This window comes from Magnolia sinica, chromosome 3 (assembly GCF_029962835.1).
Source record: "Magnolia sinica isolate HGM2019 chromosome 3, MsV1, whole genome shotgun sequence".
NCBI classification, from domain to species: domain Eukaryota; kingdom Viridiplantae; phylum Streptophyta; class Magnoliopsida; order Magnoliales; family Magnoliaceae; genus Magnolia; species Magnolia sinica.
In genome coordinates, this window is record NC_080575.1 from 105,376,684 (window position 1) to 105,399,796 (window position 23,113).

Sequence of the window (23,113 nt, forward strand, 5' to 3'; positions counted from 1 at the left end):
CATGTGAGCCATCTAGACCACTGCTAGAGTCTCCGTGTTTACAGATTGCCGTTGCATCTGCTGAGATCGAGATCCAGCACGCTACCCATCAGTTAACCCAGACGAGACAGGAAGTGGTGGAGAGGGCGACATCGACTGATGATCTTGCTCGATCGGATAGCGAGAAAGTCGTTGCGATTTCCGTGGGCCTGTTGGTTCTATTTTTTGCATTGCTTATTATAATTAAAATTTAAATATTATTGTTGTAACTTTGATTATTTCTTTCGACTTATGTTTATGGTTTTTGTGGACTAGAGCCGTGTGATGATTTACTATATTATAGTCTGCATGTAGGTTTTTGGATTTTCTTTATGGTATTGATATCTCTCGACATCTCTAGTTTTAATTTGACATGGATTTGCCAATTCTATCGGTTACCACAATGAATGTAATGGATGGAACACATCCATGAATGTGCGGCCCATATTTGACATGGACTGTCCCATGGGGGTTGCTTGATACGGTTTGCGTATTGAGATACGCCTTAAACACTCCAGCATTTAAGTATAGGAGCTGATTTTGTAGACAATAATTATTTATGAGAAATACAGATCCATTTCTGGCTTATTTAAGTTTCTATACTGACCATTTGATAGGTTATACATGTATTGACCATCTGTTCCTGTTTATATATATATATATATATATATATATATATATATATGTACGGCGTGGATGAGACACAGGTTTGGACGGTACCCATTGAACGGCTTGGATGAGACATAGACATCATGGTGCCCCGTGGAGTACCCAGTCTGGTCGATGGCACCCTTTCAAATACAGAAAGTGACCGTCAATTTCAAATTCTAGACCGTCCAAACACTCCAACCATTGGATTGCATGGGATTGCATGCGATCCCATGCCCGGCCAAACATCCACCGCATCTGGACCATTTCGATTTCCATCACCGTCCAAACATGCACACCATACGGGCGTTGGATCGTCTACTCCAATTGGATAGGAGACAATCCACTGACGGGCAATAAAGAGGCTCATTTTCTGTGCACTCTAACTTACTCCAACGTACTCCACCCTAATACTCCTATCCAAACGGGCCCTTAGGAGTTGTAAAATTTGAAGTGATAATGGAAAGGCATCTTGAGGATATCATCTTCTCAAGTGGCCAAGATATAATCCAGAAGAATGTATTTGACACACCTCTTGCAACCAATCGGTTGAGATTGCAAAGGAAGTCATATTTGCATTGTCAATGACACTTGCTTGCATTCGGCCTAATCTAGAATCTTAATCAATCATGCCACATGTAGCACAAGAGCTAGTCAAACGCCTCTCTCTAGAGTCTTTCCATGCAGTTATAATGCATCAACTGAAGAATCTCATAGTATAATTGGATGGATGAAACTCATCAAGTTAATTTGTGGGTAGTGTTGCAGTGATAACATGATTAGAGAAGGAATTTTCTTGGATTCGAGAGCTAATGCGGGGCTACTTTCTTCACCCAACAATTGAGACAGAGCCTATTCCTACAACTAATTGCTATTATTTAAGATTTTAATTTCATTAGATTTAGTAGAAAGTTTTGCTAATGACATTTTCTCAATGGCAAGGTCTCCTCTATTCGCGTGTTCCTTTCCTTCATTCTTTCCTATGAGCAGGGATCTGGGCAGAAAGTCAATCCATCTAAGAGTTGTTTCATTCTCCCGAAGAGAGCCACGCCAGGCAGGGCCAGGCAGATTTCCTCCTTAATCGACTTTCATCAAGCTTCCTTTCCCCTGACTTATCTTGGGGCCCCTATTCTTAAAGGGCGAGTCAGATTCCAACATCTCCTCCCCCTTATCCACAAGATTGAACACAAAATTGCAGGGTGGAAAGGCAAGCTCCTCAATCAGGCTGCCAGACTGGTTCTCATCAAGCACGTCCTCAGCGGTATCCCACTTCACATCTTGTCTGCTATCAACATCCCTAGGAAAGTATGCCACCACATCGAGAAGATAGCAGCAACTTTCTTCTGGGCCAACTCAGAGGTTGGGAAGAAGCATCATTGGATCAAATGGAGTGACATTTGCACTCCTCTAGATAAGGGGGGCTAGGCCTAAGGAGATTGGTTGACATCATGCAGGCCCTTTGGTGCAAAATGGCTTGGAGGCTCATCAGCGGGAGGTCGCTATGGGCCAAGCTGTTCTCGGCGAAGTACCTTCCCAAATTCTTCCTCCACCGCAACACTGGTAGATCTGCGGGGTCTATCATTTGGAAAGACATCAGATCCAACCTTCTTTTTTGCATACACAATCCCAGGTGGATGGTTGGGGAAGGTAAAATCAAATTCTGGTTGCAAAACTGGACAGGGCAAGGGATTCGTTGGGCGTAACCACTTCTCTACCCCGAGCCCCAATCAGCGATATCCTGCTTCAGGACCTTTGGGGTTCCAATGGTGCTTGGGACTTTACGCTTGTTGAAGAGTTGCTCCCTCCAGCTGCCATCCAAGTCATTCGTGACAGCAGGATTTTTCTATCCAGGAGAGAGGATAAACTTGTTTGGAAGCTCCACTCATCCGGCAAATTCTCTATTAATTAGCCTGGAACGTGTTAAGAGCTATCAGGCCTAAGCTCCCTTGGACGGCCTGGGCATGAAATAAGTTTTTTCCTCCCAAGTTGGCCATCTTTCTTTGGAAAGTGATGCGTAATGCCATCCCGGTTGATGCTGCTGTCCAGAAACTTGGGGTCTGCTTAGTATCGAAGTGTGAATGTTACAGCAGCAATGAGGCTTGCCACGATCTTCCGGCGCCTGGTCCTTCCTCAGCTCAGCAGGGTCCCAGTCCTACAGGTTGTTCTCAGCTCAGTGAGAGCATGCTCAGCCCTAGTCTAGGCATCAGTCCAGGTGCCCCTTAGGCGAGATTTACAGAAGATCTCATCCACCAGCCCTCTCTCATCTAGCAGTCTGCTAGCAACTCCCACTCTCCCCTCCATTCTATCAACCACCATCAGCCCAGCCCTTGCCAGGGGCGGCTGGACAGCCCCATTTTCACAGTACCTGCTATCCCCTCGATTCAGATTCTCAGTGCTCGGCTGTAGCTCGTCTAGCAGCCCACCCTTCAGCGCCTCCATCAGGCCATCAGTCAGCCGGTCTCTTTCCTCCAAACTTCTCCTCCATCAGGCCCATGTCCTAATAGGGAGGACCTCGACCATCTCCTAAGCACCGGCTCAGTTGCTGCTCATGTTTGGAGCCACTTCGCGCACCTCTTCCACATGCCATTCATCCGAGATCAAACTATCCACTCTCGGCTCCATCAATGGTTCTCTACTGCTAATCGATCCTCGCCTTGGCTATTTATTTGGGGTATTGCTCCCTCCTTCATCATCTGGGAGCTTTGGCTAGGGAGGCATACGGCTAGATTTGAGAACAACCCGTTCAGTCCAGGCCCTACTATTCAGAAAGTTGCGAGATGGCTGCGGGACATAGGTTCTCTCTTACCCAACTCCGGTTCCTCGTCCCTCCTCAGGAATTCCATCATGCAAGCTTTTGGGCTGGACTCTCCCTCTAACTCCACCAGCGATAGAGTGCGAATCATCTCTTGGGCTAAGCCGCCTCCGAGTTGGCTCAAGCTCAATGTCGACGGTTCGGCAAGGGGTAATCTAGGGATCGGTGGAGGTGGTGGTGTTTGTAGAGACCATCAGGGATGCATTATCTTCGTGTTCCACAACTTCTATGGTCAGGTGTCCAATACTGTTGCCGAAGCCCAAGCAATGGCAGATGGCCTTCAATTATGTAGGGACATGGGGCTCTCCAACATCATTGCGGAGACTGATTCCCAAGCGATTTTCGATGCGATTCGAAACCCCAGGTCATCATACCATTGGAAAGTTTGGTATAATCTGGGTAAGATTCTGCAGCTTGTTTAGCCCATGCACATCTAATTCTCCCACACCCTGCGGGAGGGCAACTCCATTGCCGATGGTCTCGCCAAGTCAGCCAGCAGTGGGTCCCCCAACGCGCTCTTCCTAGCTCAGGCCGACCTTCCTAGGTCCATTAGAGGCTCTCTCCTTCTGGATAAAGCTTCTATGGGCATGCTCAGGCACTTCAGACCAAAGAAAAGAATAGGCTGATTAGTTTTTTCCCCAGCCCAGGGGGGGGGGGGGGGTTTGCTGCTCGTCTCTAGCGGGGGCTGTTCCTGCATTCCCTTGGCCCTCCTTCCTCTTGGTCTATTGTTTCCCATTTAGCGCCCCTGTTCAGTTCTACTCCTTGTGGTGCTTGCCCGTGTTCGTAGCTTTTTTTCTCTTTGTTTGTAGCTTACGATAGGTGGTCTTATTCCTTTTTATAGGGGCCCACCCGAATGGATGTACATGTTCTTGTTGAATGAAATATAGTGGCAACAGTCCACCTTTAAAAAAAAAAAAGAACTTGGACCGTAGTACCTGCTGAAATAATAAGGGGACCCGGATTGGCTACTGAAGTTGTCAGTGGCCGGTAGCTATCGGAGGGTGCTCTGTGGGCCCCACCATGACATACTGTGTTTTATCCATGCCGTCCACCCATTTTTCCTGATTATTTTAGGGCATGAGATAAAAAATGAGGCAGACCTAAATCTCTTCTACACCATACCATAGGAAGCAATTATTATTGAACACCTGCCATTAAAAACTTCTTGGAGGCCGCGAAAGTTTTGGATGAACCTGATATTTGTGTTTTCCCTTCGTCCATGTCTTTGTGACATAGTCAACAAGTTGGATGGCAAATAAACATTACGTAGGCCCTAGAAAGTTTTTAATGATGGACGTTCCATCACCATTGTTTTCTTGTGGTGTGGTCCACTTGTGATTTGGATATGCATTAATTTTTTGGGATGATGCCCTCAAATGATCTGGAAAAATAGATGGACAGAGTGGATAAAATGCATACATCATGGAGGGGGCCATAGAGCACCATCCAATAGCCACCTCAGTACTAGCAGAAAAGGTATGGCTAGGGACCCCAACGCCAGCCAGCTAGCTAGTGTCAATGCTTCATGGGCTTGACTATGATGTATGTGTTTTATCCATACATTCCATCCATTTTTTCAGCTCATTTTCGGCATGAGCCCAAAAATGAGATTGCAACTCCAAAGTTCAAATGGACCAGACGAAACACTTAGGATTGAAAGCTTAATGTTAGCTACAGAAGTTTTGGAGGGAGCTTGTATTTGTGTTTTCCCTTCCTCAAGGCCTCTGAACCTTTATAAACAGGTTGATGAGAAATAAACATTATTGTGGGTCGTAGGAAGATTTCAATGGTAGACATATCTCTTCCCATTGTTTCTTATGGTGTGGTCTACTTAAGCTTTAGATCTACCTCATTTCTTCTAATGTCCTAAAATGAGCCGGAAATGGGTGTATAGCATGGATAAAACACAAACATGGGTGGTGTATCTTTATAAATAGGTTGATGACAAATAAACATTAGTGCGGGCCTCGGGAAGGTTTTAATGGTAAACATAGCTCTCCCCATTTTTTCCTGTATGTGGTCCACTTGAGCTTTGGATTTGCCTCATGTTTTTGGTTCATGACCTAAAATGAGCTGGAAAAGTGGATGGATGGCAAATAAACATGACCGTGGGCCTCAAGGAGATTTCAATGGTAGACATAGCTCTCTCCATTGTTTCCTATGGTGTGGTCTACTTGAGCTTTGAATTTGCCTCATTTTTTGGTCTATGCCCGTAAATGAGTTGGAAAAATGGACGGATGGCATGGATAAAACACATACATCATGGTATTTTATCATGGGCTGTGTACCTTTATGAAGAGGTTGATGACAAAAGAACATTACCACGAGCCTCAGGAAGGTTTCAGTGATAGACATAGCTCTCCCCGTTGTTTCGTATGGTGTGGTCCACTTGAGCTTTGAATCTACCTCATTTTTTATTTTATTTTTTGGCTCATGCCCTAAATTGAACTGGAAAAATGGATGAATGGCATGGATAAAATACATAGATTATGGTGGGGCCCACATAGCTTTGACAGTAGCTAGCTGGGAAGCGGATTGCATCCTACCAGCCTAGATGATAATTTGTCCAGGCAGGGCTCCGTGGGGCCGACCATAATGTAGGGCTTTTATCCATGCCATCTATCCATTTTGCAAGATCAGTTTAGAGTATGTACCGAAAAATTAGGCAGATTCAAAGCTCAAGTGAACCACACAGTGGGGATTGAACTTAACCGTTAAAGGATTCTTGGGAGTTGCAGAAGTTATGGATCAAGCTGATATTTATGTTTTCCCTCCATCCATATCTATATGACCTTATGAATAGGTTGGATGGCAAAAAAACATCACTGTGGCCCAGTAGAAGGTTTCAAACTGTCAGTTTCACCGCCGCTTCCTGTTATGTGGTCCACTTGAGCTTTGGATCGGCTTCTTTTTAGGCTAATACTGAGCAATGATTTAAAAAAATAGATAGACAGCCTAAGTAAAATCCATAAATTATGATAGACCCGATAGAGCCACTACGTGGTGGGATTATTTTCCAGGTTGGGGAGGAGGCCAATCCACTTCGAGCTAGTTGGTTGGTGTTGGGGTCGCTGGCCAAACCTGTCACTAATGGATTAGGCGTAGTCCAAGCCTCAACCAAGACTGTGCAGCCCTTATCATGGGGCCCATCCTGATGTATGTATTCCATATCTACTCTGTACTTTCATTTTTTGGATCATTTTAGGTCATGAACCCAAAAATGAAGAAGATTCAAATCTCAGTTGCACCATACCATATGAAACACCGGTGATTTAATGACTTACCTTTAAAAACTTCCAAGGGCCCACCCTAATGTTTCAGTAACTTTTATTTGCCAGACTTACCATTAAAAACTCCCAAGGGCCCATCCTAATGTTACAGTAACTTTATTTGCCATCCAGCTTGTTAATTAGGTCACATAAACATGAATGAAGGGAAACAATAAATATCAGCTTCATCCAAAACTTATGGCTCATTAATTGTCAACCACCACTGTTTTCCTAAGTTATGTTTGATCTGAGGATTGGATCTAATTCATTTTAGGGATCATACCCTAAGATGACCAAGAACAATGGATGGACAGCCAGGATATAGAATACGTATAACAAGGTGGGCGTCATTGTAAGGGCCACACCTAATCCACTCCTGTTCGTAATAAGGTTTGTGGCATTTAAAAAAGCTTTTGATGATTTTTTTTTTTCTTCCAACTTTGAAGGACATGGATTGGCTTGTGACCCAGGACTTGAATATGTGGTGCCTACCGATGTGTTTTATCCATACAACTATCCTTTCTGCCAGGTCATTTTGGGGCATGAGCCATATAATGTGGCAGATCCATACCTCAAATGGACCACATCAATGGAAATAATGAGGATTAAATGCCTACCATTGAACGTTTCGTAGGGGCGACGGAAGTTTGGGATGAAAATGATATTTGTGTTTTCCTTTCATCAAGTGTGTGCGACCATATGAACAGGCTAGATGGCAAATAAACATCAAAGTAGGCATTAAGAAGGTTTCATCAATGGACATCATTATCTCCATTGTTTCTTATGAAGTGGTTCACTTTATCTTTCATGGGCCCCACAAAGTTGGGTCATCAGGCAATCTGCATCCAATTTAGAAATACCACGTGGCCTTATTAGTGCTCTCAATGCTCTAGCATAGCATTTCAATGAAGAGATAACTTTATGAATGTACTCTAATATAACATTTTAATATAGAGCTCACTTTTTCAATATACTTTTAAACTAATTAAATTTATATAAGATTTTGAGAATACACATCAAAATATTGCAACCTTACTAAAAAATTTGCTAGGTAAGTGTAAGGTAATAAGGACACATGAGTCCCTCAGGAATGACATAATTTCACAACAAAGTTAGATCACATGCCTAGTATTTAAATTAAGGCTAGCAATGGACTCGGTGACCTGCATAAGTTCCATGAGCCCATTTCTACTTTGAACCCAGCTTGAAAATACTAGCTTGGCCCATGGGCAAAGCTTGGACCTTTCAGATTTTGGTTTGGGCCTGGGCTCAAGTCATTTTAGACTCACCTAATTTCATTTGCTCATATAAGTGTCCCATTCTAGTTATCCGTTAGACAACAACCCATTCTCCGTGAATGCATACCAGTGGTTTCACTTCTCAGGACATCTATTTCATTGTGTATGTGTGCCCCACTTGATCAAAGGATATATTAACAACATTTAAGTGGAAAATAGTGATTTTAACAAATTTGGGCTTGACAGGATCAAGTTTGGGCCTAACTAGGTTTTTGAGCTCAGGTTTGAGTTACTCTGCAGCTCTGCTGGTGTTGGTGCGGGCCATGGATCATAAGTGTAGGCCAGGCCCAAACATGGCCCAGCACAAACCAAATTTGAGTATTGGGCCTAGCCCGAGTCCAACAAAGCTTTGGACACCAAAATATAAACAGCTAAAGAGAGCATTGGAGTGCTTGGGTTAGAGAAAAGTTGCAGGTTTCTCTTCTCCCACTCCAATCATCTCCAAGATTCCCTAATCCAGTAGTTGTAAGACGCCTTGTTCAGTGACTACTACACATTTCATTGCATTTGAATTGTTCCCCTGCCTTTATTTGGTCAAATAATTGCAAAACGTCATCATTAGGGGTGGCAATATGTAGGGTTGGGTACATTATTTAGAGAGGTGGTATCATGCAATGATTGGTTTAAAGAGTTTTTAGTCAGGCTATCGGTTAGCCTTGGTGGCCCGCTTCAGGCCTGGCTTGGGGAAGCTTATAAATATAGGGAGAAATTAACAGAACAAATCATCTAATTATAACCAAACAAACTAAATCAATATATCTTTTCTTATTAAAGCTTTAGCTCTATCTTAATTAGGAATAGCAGTAATCTTTAAGTATAATATGACTCTACACTCTCATGTTGGATTAATTCCATTTCAATACAAGCAATTTTTTGTTTAGAAAGGTTTCTTACACTTGTCATACCATCTATGTGATGAGTATTTTTTTACTGATTGTTTTTAATTAACTAACATACCAAAAGTTCTTTTGAACATAAAATAAAGTACAAAGGATAAAGTGTAATCAATCTTTAGAGGAAGAATTCCGCTCTACAATATCCAGTCGTTGATTGAAGAGGCTATCCATCTTTACCGGTATTGGTAACGTACAATTACATCTGATATGTATATCTGTCTATTTTTTTATGTTTGGGTCTTGTTTGGTTTAAATATATGTTGCCGTTAGTTCTTACATGCCCGCACACATCATATCATACGTGACAAAATTAATACGAGAGCAAACACATCCATAGATTAAAGAGTGCGGATCCTCTACCTCCCGGAGGCAGGAACTCCCTGCCTCCAGCGTTTTCATTGGCCAACGTCACCATAAGTGCCACGTCATTAAATTTTTTAAATATATTAAAAAAAGTACATTTAATAAGAAGTATAACGGAGACGTTAATGGAAGCGGTTTGCGTGCCGAGTAACTTAGCACGGTAAGCACACTGAGTAAAGTTTGTGGAGCCCACCGTCGTCATTCGTGCATTGTATCAACTCCATCCATCTCTTTTATCATCTAATTTTAGGGTTTTACAACAAAAATTAATCATATTCAAAGATCAAGTGGACCACACCACCTGAAATAGTGTGAATTGAATTCTACCATTGAAAAGTTGTTGGGGGCCCATAGAAGTTTTATATCAAGATGATATTTGTTTTTTCCATTCATCCATGTCTTTGTGATCTTATGAACAGTTTGGATGAAATATAAACATCATCGGGGGCTTAGAAACATTTCAATGGTGAAAATCAATACTTCCACTATTTCATTTGGTATGGTCTACTTGAGCTTTTGATATACTTCAGTTTTGGGTTCAACCCCTAAAATGATCCGAAAAAATGGATGGACGGCGTGGATAAACCACATGAATTCACAGTGGGCCCAACAGAGTTTACTCAGTACGATAAGACTCGTACGCAATCCGATTTCACATGTCTAGACGCGGATTTCCTACTAAAGCCTTTTGCAGTAAGATCCTGCGCAAGGATTTCAGATGGGCCCACTACGACGTTTGTGATAAATTCAACCCGTTCATCCATTTTTAGATATCATTTTAGGACATAATACCAAAACTAAGGTGTATACAAAACTCAAATGGGCCACACGAGAGGAAACAGTAAAAATGACCTTATAAAGAGTTTGGATGGCATATAAACATCAAGACACCTAGGAAGGCTTCAACCATAGGAATTTCTTTCTCCACTGTTTCATCTTGTATGGCCCAGTTGAGTTTTTTATCATCCTAATTTTTGGTTACATATCTTAAAATGAGCTCTAAAAATGGATGAATGCATTGAAATTCCTATAAACATCATGGTGGACCCCACCATACATCCCAATGCTGGAACTTCATACAAAAGGCTTTCCCCGGTGAATCCGTGTTCACGGTTTCCATTAGAAACGGACTGGCTACTCCCTTGCCACTCGGTACTATGTGGGCCCACCATGATGTATGTGTTTCATCCATGCCATCCATTTATTTTTCTAGATCATTTTATGGTCTAAGACCAAAAATGAGGTATAACCCAATCTCAAGTGGACCATATTACATGAAATAGTGTTGAATGAACGTTGACCATTAAAAACTTTTGGGGGGCCATAAACGTTTTAAATGAAGCTTTTCCCTTCATCTGGGTCTTTATGACCAAACCAACAGATTGGATGTCAAATAAACAGTATGGTGGGCTTTAGGAGGACTTTAATGATGGATATCCAATCAACATTGTTTTCTTGTGGTGTGGTCCATATGAGATTATATCCCTCTCAATTTTGGGATCAAGCCCTAAAATTATATGTAAAAATAGATTAATGGAATGGATGAAATACATAAATCATGGTGGGGCCCACAGAGTACCGACCACGACCACCACCGGGCTGGTGGTGGGGAGAGTAGTCAATCCGCTTTCATTTCCATTTTGGATTCAGTGTCACATTGAGCAGTGAGACTCGCTACTGAAGTGATGTCACCTATTTATATGCATTCCACTATGATATATGTTTTGTATCCACACCGTCCATCCATTTGGAGAGATCATTTTAGGGCATGAGCCAAAGAATGAATCAGATCCAAAACTCGAGTGGACCCCACCACAGAAAACAAGGAAGAGACTATGCTCACCATTAAAAACTTCTAAAGGCCACAAAAGTTTAAGATTAAGCTGATATTTGTGTAACTTATGAACAGGTTGGATGTCAAACAGAAACCACGGTGGACCTTAGGAAGGCTTTAACGGTGGATGTCACTCTCCTCACTATTTTCTATGGTAGGGTTCACTCCAGCTTTGGATCTACCATTTCAATGAAGAGATAACTTTATGAATGTACTCTAATATAACATTTTAATATAGAGCTCACTTTTTCAATATACTTTTAAACTAATTAAATTTATATAAGATTTTGAGAATACACATCAAAATATTGCAACCTTATTAAAAAATTTGCTAGGTAAGTGTAAGGTAATAAGGACACATGAGTCCCTCAGGAATGACATAATTTCACAACAAAGTTAGATCACATGCCTAGTATTTAAATTAAGGCTAGCAATGGACTCGGTGACCTGCATAAGTTCCATGAGCCCATTTCTACTTTGAACCCAGCTTGAAAATACAAGCTTGGCCCATGGGCAAAGCTTGGACCTTTCAGATTTTGGTTTGGGCCTGGGCTCAAGTCATTTTAGACTCACCTAATTTCATTTGCTCATATAAGTGTCCCATTCTAGTTATCCGTTAGACAACAACCCATTCTCCGTGAATGCATACCAGTGGTTTCACTTCTCAGGACATCTATTTCATTGTGTATGTGTGCCCCACTTGATCAAAGGATATATTAACAACATTTAAGTGGAAAATAGTGATTTTAACAAATTTGGGCTTGGCAGGATCAAGTTTGGGCCTAACTAGGTTTTTGAGCTCAGGTTTGAGTTACTCTGCAGCTCTGCTGGTGCTGGTGCGGGCCATGGATCATAAGTGTAGGCCAGGCCCAAACATGGCCCAGCACAAACCAAATTTGAGTATTGGGCCTGGCCCGAGTCCAACAGAGCTTTGGACACCAAAATATAAACAGCTAAAGAGAGCATTGGAGTGCTTGGGTTAGAGAAAAGTTGCAGGTTTCTCTTCTCCCACTCCAATCATCTCCAAGATTCCCTAATCCAGTAGTTGTAAGACGCCTTGTTTAGTGACTACTACACATTTCATTGCATTTGAATTATTCCCCTGCCTTTATTTGGTCAAACAATTGCAAAACGTCATCATTAGGGGTGGCAATATGTAGGGTTGGGTACATTATTTAGAGAGGTGGTATCATGCAATGATTGGTTTAAAGAGTTTTTAGTCAGGCTATCGGTTAGCCTTGGTGGCCCGCTTCAGGCCTGGCTTGGGGAAGCTTATAAATATAGGGAGAAATTAACAGAACAAATCATCTAATTATAACCAAACAAACTAAATCAATATATCTTTTCTTATTATAGCTTTAGCTCTATCTTAATTAGGAATAGCAGTAATCTTTAAGTATAATATGACTCTACACTCTCATGTTGGACTAATTCCATTTCAATACAAGCAATTTTTTATTTAGAAAGGTTTCTTACACACTTGTCATACCATCTACGTGATGAGTATTTTTTTACCGATTGTTTTTAATTAACTAGTACACCAAAGGTTCTTTTGAACATAAAATAAAGTACAGAGGATAAAGTGTAATCAATCTTTAGAGGAAGAATTCCGCTCTACAATATCTAGTTGTTGATTGAAGAGGCTATCCATCTTTACCGGTATTGGTAACGTGCAATTACATCTGATGTATATATCTGTCTATATTTTATGTTTGGGTCTTGTTTGGTTTAAAATATATCTTGCAGTTAGTTCTTACATGCCCGCACACATCATATCAAACGTGACAAAATTAATACGAGAGCAAACACATCCAAGATGCGCCCAGTTAATACGGACGCGGATTTCCTGGGAAAGCCTTTTGCTGGGAGTCCCGGCGCTGGAAACTGAGGTGGGCCACCGTGGTATTTATGAGGAATCTACTCTGTTTATTCATTTTGTGAGATCATTTTCTGATATAAAGCCAAAAGGTAGCAGGATCCAAGACTCAAGTGGGCCGTTCCAAAGGAAAAGGTGGTTAAGAAAATTCTCACCGTTGAAACCTACTTGGGGTTTACATGATCTTTACATGCCATTTATACCATTCATAACTTCATTCCTACTGGGATTAACTGAAACCAAAAATATTTGCATGATTCAAAACTTCCGTGGCCTCATGAATATTTCAACTGTGGGTGTTCAATTCTCAAGTCTTCAACCCACTTAAGTATTGAATCCAGTTCATTTTTTCTTTCATATCTTAAAATGAACACAAAAAATGGATGAACGGGGTGGATTTCTCATAAACATTGCAGTGGGCTCCACCTGCGTTCAAAGCGTAGGAACTCTCCGCGGAAGGCTTTGGCAGGAAATCCGCATCCAGTTAATACCTGATGGGAACCGTCCAGCTACTGGAAGTACGAATGATGCATGGCCAAATGCAACGGACACCGTAGAATTCTAGTACTGATCAGATGGCCAGGATGATCTGATAGATTTGGTCTCTCAGCATCATCCAGTCATGTAAGGGCCGTCTAGATGGACGTCAAGATCCACAATTCTCCAGTTATCCGACCATCTTTTGTTCTGCCACGTGTAAGCTATGCAGTCCGACAGATGTCCATAATGATTGGACTATGTGGTGAATGGAAGCGGATTAGCTACCACACACCACCAATCTGGCTGGTGTGATAACTTGATTCCATCATAAGGTATGTGTTATATCCTAACCGTCCTTCCATTTGTCTAGATCGTCATTTATATCCCAACCAAAAGAAGAAGAAGACAGATCCAAAGATCAAGTGGATCACACTGCAAAATGTAATGGGGGATTGAACGTCTACCATTTTTATTTATTTATTTATTTATTTTTACACACGCACACACAACCCACGCACTCACGCTAGTGGAATTTCACCTGGATACTCAACCCTTGACCGGGTGTTGAAACTCGAGTCTACCACCCCATCAAGAGTAATGGGGTCAAAGAAATTTTGAATCAATATAATAATTGTTTTTTCTTTCACCTGGGTCTGTGTGACCTAATGAGCAGATTGGATGGAAAATAAAAGTTATGTTTGCCCTGCGAATGTTTCAACCGTGAGAATCACTGTCCCCACTTCCATTTGTGGCGTGGTTCACTTAAGATTTGGATGCGGAAAATTTTTAACGTATTGCTATAAAATGATCTAGCAAAATGGATGAACGGTGTGGATATAATAAATACATCATTTTGAGATCTCCTTTGATCTGTTCGTACAGCATGGCACCGCTAGTCTTGGCACGACACGTACCCACACTAGCCAGGTCGGTGGTGTGTCGTACACCAGCCAATCCACTTCCATGGTGGAAATTGCTGTGCATGTAATAGGACAGTATTTTTTGGGCTCCGATTTTGACAAAAAAAGAATTGTGCCTGGATATCAGAAACATTAAACAATTCTTGGGCTTTAAAAATTAACCTGTTTAATAATTGGGTTGGGCTAAGGCTCTGTTCAAGCGTCCATCAGCCGGGCCCAGCCCTTTTAGGATTTGAAAGGAATTTATGTCATATATCATGCATGATGGGGTGCATTATATGAATAGCCCAAATCTTTTACAAAAGGGGTAGTTTGGATCGGGCTCTCGGTGTGAGGCCATGCATAATCACCATCTCCAGGCTGGTATCCTGCATAATGGAACAATCCAAAATGGACTTCAGGCATTTTGTTAGCAACACAGTACTGTGCCAAGACAAACCCAACTCTAAATAAATACCAAGGGATCAGAACCGAAGCCATTTATTAATAGCATAAAGGTTTGTAAACTTGAGTAATTACTAATATTTGAGAAAACAATCACTATAAGTTCACATTTAATTATAACCCAAGCTTCAAATTCATATTGACAAATCAATGATTGGAGTTGGGACCAGTTTTTTTTATGGGTCTTAAAGAATTTATCCCGTATCTCGTGAAAGACCTAGTAATCATCATAATATTTCCAAAATGACTATGATAATGAAAATAAATTAAGATAAAATCTGTTCATATTCTCTCTTGGAATAACAAAAGAATGAATTATGTATCATTATATGCATATTATCCTGCAATCAAGGTCTTTTAAGGTGAGGGGTATAGTTGAGGCACTTGAGCCCGCCCCTATGATGCAAGCTATAAGACTCAGAGACATACAAAATCCTTAAAAACATAAATCAAAAAAGAATATTTGAAAGAAGGAAAAATAGTAAAAATTAGAAAACTTTGAATAGAATTAAAACAGCTGAAATATAAATTGTAAATAATGAAGTATGGTCATGCAAGGCACACAGAATAGGATAGTTTATCACCTGAAATGTAAGTACAAAGCACTCAGGCCTTAGGTCTTGAACTAAATGAATTATTAAACTAAATAACTAAACTAAATGAATTAAGAAAAAGTACAAAGCACCAAGTTACAAATTACTAAATAGTAGTAAATCACTCATGCCTTAGGTCTTGAATAACCCTCTCACAGCACAATAAGGTATAGTGCATCAAGTTGCATACAGACAATCAATTGATTTGGACGCACCATTAGGTCTGCTCCACACTTCATGGGCCACTACACAAATATCATGGTAATCAAATAATCATTCCATTCAAATATTTGTTGGGGGCCTTGCACAAAACCTTAGGATCTAGCCTCCTGAAACAAACCAGAATTATGGAATAATAATGCAATGAACTAAATCAAAACATAAACCACACTACAACAGGGATTTTTACGTGGAAAACCCTCAAAGAGGTAAAAACCACGGGACCTCGTCCAGATCAACAATCCACTATAAATCAGAACGTTACAACCGATCACAAGCACACACCGCTTGGATCAAACCTTTTTTACTCATGCAAGAGTGGATAAACAACAAGAGAAACAAAGAAGACGGAGAGATCTCACCGATTACGAGGACGTGAAAGCGCTGAGATATGGTAGATCACTTCTACGAGCATAGCTTCCCTTCCACAAGCTTCCTCTCTCTCTTTCTCTCTCTCTCACACACACTTTTGATAACCTAAACCCTCTAGCAAATCCTTGCAAAGCTTTAGAAAACCCTAGAATACCTTGGAATATACCCCAGTCTCGCATACACCCCTTTATATAAGAATAGAAAGAGGTGAAATCAAAATAGAAAACAATTTTCGCAGAATCTGCGTTTTTGCAATCATATCTGCGTAACTCTTCGATGATATCGACGGTATCTCGATGACAGCCGTCGATATCATCTGAGGTTCTTCAATGATATCAAAACAGGACCAAAACTGTCCAACAACTAGGGGTGAAAAATTTAATAATTATCAATGTCTTCGAAGGTCTCTCGATGACAGCCTTCGATATCATCTAAAGTTCATCAATGATATCGATAGGACCAAAAAACTGTCCAGCGACCAGCGGTAAAAAATCTAGCAATTATCGATGATATTGAAACTGGTTCGATTTCATCGAACCGAGCAATGAGGAGAAAATTCCCATCAAAATTTTTCTTTTCGACTTAGGAGGAATCCACATTCTTCAAGCTAGCCCGGTTTCTACAAACCTTAAACTTGCCCTTGAGCAAAGCCTTAGTCATCATGTCTGACCCATTATCGTCCGTGTGGACCTTCTCAAGTTGTAACACCTTTTGTTCCAAAGTATCCTTGATCCAGTGATACCGAATCTCTATGTGCTTCGACTTGGAGTGCTGACTTGGATTCTTGCTCAAATGTATAGCACTTTGGCTATCGCAATAGACCACGTGCTTCTCCTACTTCAGGCTGAGTTCCTATATGAACCTCTTCATCTAAAGCATCTCTTTGCATGCCTCTGTGACTACAATGTACTTCACCTCTATCGTCGACAATGCTATGACCTTTTGTAGCTTGCTCTGCCAAGAAACTTCTCCCCCTACAAACGTGAACATGAACCCCGATGTAGACTTCTTGGAGTCTATATTGCCTGCCATATCTGTATCTGTGTAGCCCTCTAACACAGGTTTTCCATCACTATAGCATAGACTCAACCTGGATGATCCTCTTAGATACCGCAATATCCACTTCACCGCTGCCTAATGTTCTTTGCCAGGATTGGCAAGATACCGGTTGATAACACCAACCGCATATGCTATGTCTTGGCATATACACACCATAGCATACATTAAACTTTCTACTGTTGATGCGTAGGGTATCTTCTGCATCTCTTCCACCTCTGCCTTCGTCTTGGGACACTGTCTGTCGCTCAATCTGAAGTGACCATCTAGTGGAGTACTGACCAGCTTCGCTACATATTGAATTGCTCTAGGACTTTCTCGATATACCGCTCTTATGACAGCCAAAGCTTCATGCTGCTTTTGTCATGGGTTATCTTCATTCCTATGATCTGTTTAGCCGGACCTAAGTCTTTCATCGCAAAAGACTTGCCCAACTCTTGTTTCAGTCTGTTGATCTTCTTGATGTCTTTTCCCATGATGAGCATGTCATCAATATATAACAACAGAATTAAGAAATCACTTTCTGAGAACTTGCGCGTGAACATACAGTGGTCTGACTCCATTTTGTCATACCCATGACTTAACATAAACGAGTCGAACTTCTTGTACCATTGCCGTGGAGCTTGTTCAGCCCATACAAGCTCTTCCTCAGCCTACCCACCATATGCTCTGTTGAGGGTCAAATATTACATATCAGACCCAGTTATCGCCTGGATTTATGAACATGGTACCGTTTAATAGCCCATTTTAATCATATTTGTGTTGCAGGGCGTATTTATGAGCCTGGACTGGGAAAAGGTACTAAGAGCATGAATTTAACATTCAGAATGCACCAAGGCAAGGGACGGACTCCAAGGGACCAAGATCGACAGATTTGCACGCCAGGGATCCAAGAAAATCGAGAAATTGAAGCTCAAGTGGCCTGAAAAGTGTCCAGAATGCAAGATCATAGGGTTCCCACCATCCGATCAGTTCGAAACTCCATACGTGGCCTAAGGACCATAAATGAACCATACATGTAAATTTTCATCCATTGGATCGTTGTGAAATTGGCCCAACGGACATATCAGCCCACACATCAACAATTTAAGGCCCACCTGATGTTTGGATCTGCTTCAAGTTTTGGGTCAACGCTTAAAATGAGATGGGTAAGCAGATGGTCGGTGTGGATTTTGTAGAAACATCAAGGGACGTACTTTATGCAGCGGGCGTGCACACATAGCAGTCTCACCTATGGCACACCAGACCATACCACGGTAAAAAACGGTCGCTGACCGAGCTCTCCCTCTCCCTCTCCAATTCGAACGCCTTCCAACGCACAAACAGAGCTCACGGTTGGGTGCAGTGGGCCACCATCTTGATTCGGCGATCCAATCTGGACCGTCCATAAGAATTCTACGGCCCATATCACCAAGACCTAGGTGGGGTTTTTCCTGAAAAAAACGTGGATTAGATTTTAACAGTCCAAACGCAGGACGGACGGTAGGGAGAAAATTCGGTGGGCCACACCGAAATCAGCCCAAAACTGACCATTCCCAACCGATTTTTCAAGGGGAGATTAATGGACGGCGTAGATTTCTCCTCCGACACCGATCATGGGCCCACTGCACTTCACAGCGCAAGAAATTCGCAGCCTGCGTCCGAGAAAACTAGCCGCTGTTGGGCCGTTGTGCGATCACGCTCGTGGTCGAATATGTGATCCGGACCGTCCAATGTGTCCACAGGGAGTCCAATACCCTAGCCAAGATTTCAGAATTGTCAGGTAAGTCGATATCACGCCGCAAAGACACTCCAAACGCAAGTCGTTTTGCATTTTCACTGCGCATATGAGAATCTGTTGCGGAAACAAAGTGCGAAAGCTCTCCTGGTGCGGAAGGGAAACTTCGACCGAAGTGTTCAGGAGGGTCTTCTATAAAACAGAGAAGAGAAAGCATGGAAAGGGAGTTTTTTTGGGGCAGGGACGTGAGGAGAAAGAGAGAAAGAGGGCTGAACGTGGAGCTGAAGAAGGAAAGACCGGAACGTGAGGGCTGGACGTGGCTTGGCTGCTGCTGCACGTCAGGGAGAGAGAAAGAGAAACAGAGAAAGGGAGCTTGGTTGGAAGGACGGGAGAAAGGAAAAGAAGAGCTGGAACGTGATAGTGAGATCCTGTTTTTATGTTCCTTGTTTTCTTTTCCTTTTATTCCTTTGATTGTTTTTCTGTGATTCTAGCATGATCATGCTAGGCTAAACCTCTTAGCTGGGGTTAAGAGGTGAAGCCTGTAGCGAGATGGGAGACACTATTTCATGCATTTAATTTAAATTTCTGAACTGAACTTGGTTTTAAGTTAATTATTAAAGGAATATTTTCTCTCAGTCTTTAATGATCTGTTGTGACTGAAATTACAATGGGTTTGCAATGGCTTTGAATATTTCTTTTTTTCTTTTTTTTATGTTATGAAGTCAGGAAGCCCTGTTGTTCATCATTGTTCCATAGGTATGGTCGAATGACGGTATCCTTCCTAACTTTTATGCATTGATGATTGGTTGGTAATTAGTTTAATTCTGTTGTTTGCTCTGTCTCCTGGGCATGGTTTGATGATGGAATCCATTCTAATTCATATACCTTTCATCTCTTGAAAACCAGATCAAGTAAGTTCAGTTTGAATTCCATAATCCTTGATGCAGGCATAAGATCTCCCTGATCTCTATAAGTGGATCCTCTGAATCCCTAGTTTCCTTCCTCTGAATTCCTTAAAGTTTTAGATAATTATTCCACAAATATTTCTTAAATTCTATTTGGTTTAGATCACATCTTAGTCTGGTTCTAGTTCTATTTGGTTTCAGATAACGTACAGGTATCAGTCCCTATGGATTCGACCTCGGTCTTACCGAGTTTATTACTACTTCACAACCCTATACTTGGGGAGTGAACATGCTCCTTGCCCTTGACCTCGAACCGCTCTGGTTGGTGCATGTAGATCTCTTCTTCCAAGTCACCATGGAGGAAGACAATTTTAACATCTAACTGCTCTATCTTCAAATCCATGCTATTCGCCAACCCAAGCAACACCCATATGGATGTCATCTTCACCACTGGTGAGAATATCTCCTCGAAGTCTATACCCTTCATCTGACCGAACCCTTTCACCACAAGTTTGGCATTGAATCTCGTCTGTGAATTCTTCTGCTCAACCTTCTTTCTGAACACCCACTTATTGCTCAGAGCTTTCTTGCCCTTAGATAGTTTTACTGTATTATAGGTGTGGTTCTTATGTAAAGATTTCATCTCCTCTTACATAGCTTTCAACCACTCCTCCTTATGCTTGTCGGTTAGGGCTTCAGAATAATCTTCTGGCTCTCCCCCATCAATCAGCATAATGTACTCATGCGGCAAGTACATCTTGGATGGCTATCTGTCCTTATATGACCTCCTCACCTGTTACATAATCACCATCTCCAGGTCGGTATCCTGCATAATGGAACAATCCAAAATGGGCTTCAGGCATTTTGTTAGCAACACAGTACTTTGCCAAGACAAACCCAACTCTAAATGAATACCAAGGGCCGGGATCAGAACCGAAGCCATTTATTAATAGCATAAAGGTTTGTAAACTTGAGTAATTACTAATATTTGAGAAAACAATCACTATAAGTTCACATTTAATTATAACCCAAGCTTCAAATTCATATTGACAAATCAATGATTGCTGTCCGGACCAGTTTTTTTTTTTTTATGGGTCTTAAAGAATTTATCCCGTATCTCAAGAAAGACCTAGTAATCATCATAATATTTCCAAAATGGCTATGATAATGAAAATAAATTAAGATAAAATCTGTTCATATTCTCTCTTGGAATAACAAAAGAATGAATTATGTATCATTATATGCATATTATCCTGCAATCAAGGTCTTTTAAGGTGAGGGGAATAGTTGAGGCACTTGAGCCCTATGATGCAAGCTATAAGACTCAGAGACATACAAAGCCTTAAAAACATAAATCAAAAAAGAATATTTGAAAAAAGGAAAAATAGTAAAAATTAGAAAACTTTGAATAGAATTAAAACGGCTGAAATATAAATTGTAAATAATGAAGTATGGTCGTGCAAGGCACACGGAATAGGATAGTTTATCACCTGAAATGTAAGTACAAAGCACTCAGGCCTTAGGTCTTGAACTAAATGAATTACTAAACTAAATAACTAAACTAAATGAATTAAGAAAAAGTACAAAGCACCAGGTTACAAATTACTAAATAGTAGTAAATCACTCATGCCTTAGGTCTTGAATAACCCTCTCACAGCACAATAAGTTATAGTGCATCAAGTTGCATATAGACAATCAATTGATTTGGACGCACCATTAGGTCTGCTCCACACTTCATGGGCCACCACACAAATATCACGGTAATCAAATAATCATTCCATTCAAATATTTGTTAGGGGCTTGCACAAAACCTTAGGATCTAAGCTCCCGAAACAAACCAGAATTATGGAATAATAATGCAATGAACTAAATCAAAACATAAACCACACCACAACAGGAATTTTTACGTGAAAAACCCTCAAAGAGGTAAAAACCAAGGGACTTGTCCAGATCAACAATCCACTATAAAGCAGAACATTACAACCGATCACAAGCACACACCGCTTGGATCAAACCTTCTTCACTTACGCAGGAGTGAATAAACAATAAGAGAAACAAAGAAGACCGAGAGATCTCACCGATCACGAGGACGTGAAAGCGCTGAGATATGGTAGATCACTTCTACGAGCATAGCCTCCCTTCCACAAGCTTCCTCTCTCTCTTTCTCTCTCTCTCTCACTTTTGATAACCCTAAGCCATTTAGCAAACCCTTGCAAAGCTTTAGAAAATCCTAGAATACCTTGGAATACACCTCAATCCCGCATACACCCCTTTATATAAGAATAGAAAGAGGTATAATCAAAATAGAAAATAATTTTCGTAGAATCTTCGTTTTTGCAATCGCATCTGCGTAACTCTTCGATGATATCGACGATATCTCGATGACAGCCGTCGATATCATCTGAGGTTCTTCGATGATATCAAAACAGGACCAAAATTGTCCAACAACTAGGGGTGAAAAATTCAACAATTATCGATGTCATCGAAGGTCTCTCGATGACAGCCTTCAATATCATCTAAAGTCCATCAATGATAGCGATAGGACCAAAAAAATGTCCAGCGACTAGCGGTAAAAAATTCAGCAATTATCGATGATATTGAAACTGGTTCGATTTCATCGAACCCAACAATGAGGAGAAAATTCCCATCAAATCTCTCCCTTTTTGACTCAGGAGGAATCCACATTCTTCAAGCCAGCCCGGTTTCTACAAACTTCAAACTTGCCCTTAAGCAAAGCTTTGGTCATCATGTCTGACCTATTATCATCCGTGTGGACCTTCTCAAGTTGTAACACCTTTTGTTCCAAAGTATCCCTGATCCAGTGATACCGAATCTCTATGTGCTTAGACTTGGAGTGCTAACTTGGATTCTTGTTCAAGTGTATAGCACTTTCGCTATCACAATAGACCACGTGCTGCTCCTACTTTAGGCTAAGTTCCTGTAGGAACCTCTCCATCCAAAGCATCTCTTTACATGCCTCTGTGACTACAATATACTCGGCCTCTATCGTCGACAATGCTACGACCTTCTGTAGCTTGCTCTGCCAAGAAACCGCTCCCCCTGTAAACATGAATATTAACCCCGATGTAGATTTCCTGGAGTCTATGTTGCCTGCCATATCTGTATCTGTGTAGCCCTCTAACACAGATTTTTCATCACTGTAGCATATGCTCAACCTGGATGAGCCTCTTAGATACGGCAGTATCTACTTCACCGCTGCCTAATGTTCTTTGCCAGGATTGGCAAGATACCGGCTGATAACACCAACCGCATATGCTATGTCTGGGCATACACACACCATAGCATACATTAAACTTCCTACTGTTGATGCGTAGGGTATCTTCTGCATCTCTTCCACCTCTGCCTTCGTCTTGGGATACTGTCTGTCACTCA

The 23,113-nt window shown here is 41.3% G+C and overlaps 1 protein-coding gene across 1 annotated transcript; it reads left to right on the plus strand.

Annotated features, from left to right (window-relative positions):
• The first annotated feature begins 3,246 nt into the window (after positions 1-3,246).
• Positions 3,247-3,900, plus strand: LOC131239026 (uncharacterized). The gene has a single exon (XM_058236588.1). It carries the CDS (start codon positions 3,247-3,249, stop codon positions 3,898-3,900), a length of 654 nt encoding a protein of 217 aa, XP_058092571.1.
• Positions 3,901-23,113: the final 19,213 nt, after the last annotated feature.

What these genes read in the sequence shown, in the direction of transcription:
- LOC131239026 (XM_058236588.1), top strand. Translation starts at nt 3,247, where the DNA reads ATGCCATTCATCCGAGATCAAACTATCCACTCTCGGCTCCATCAATGG.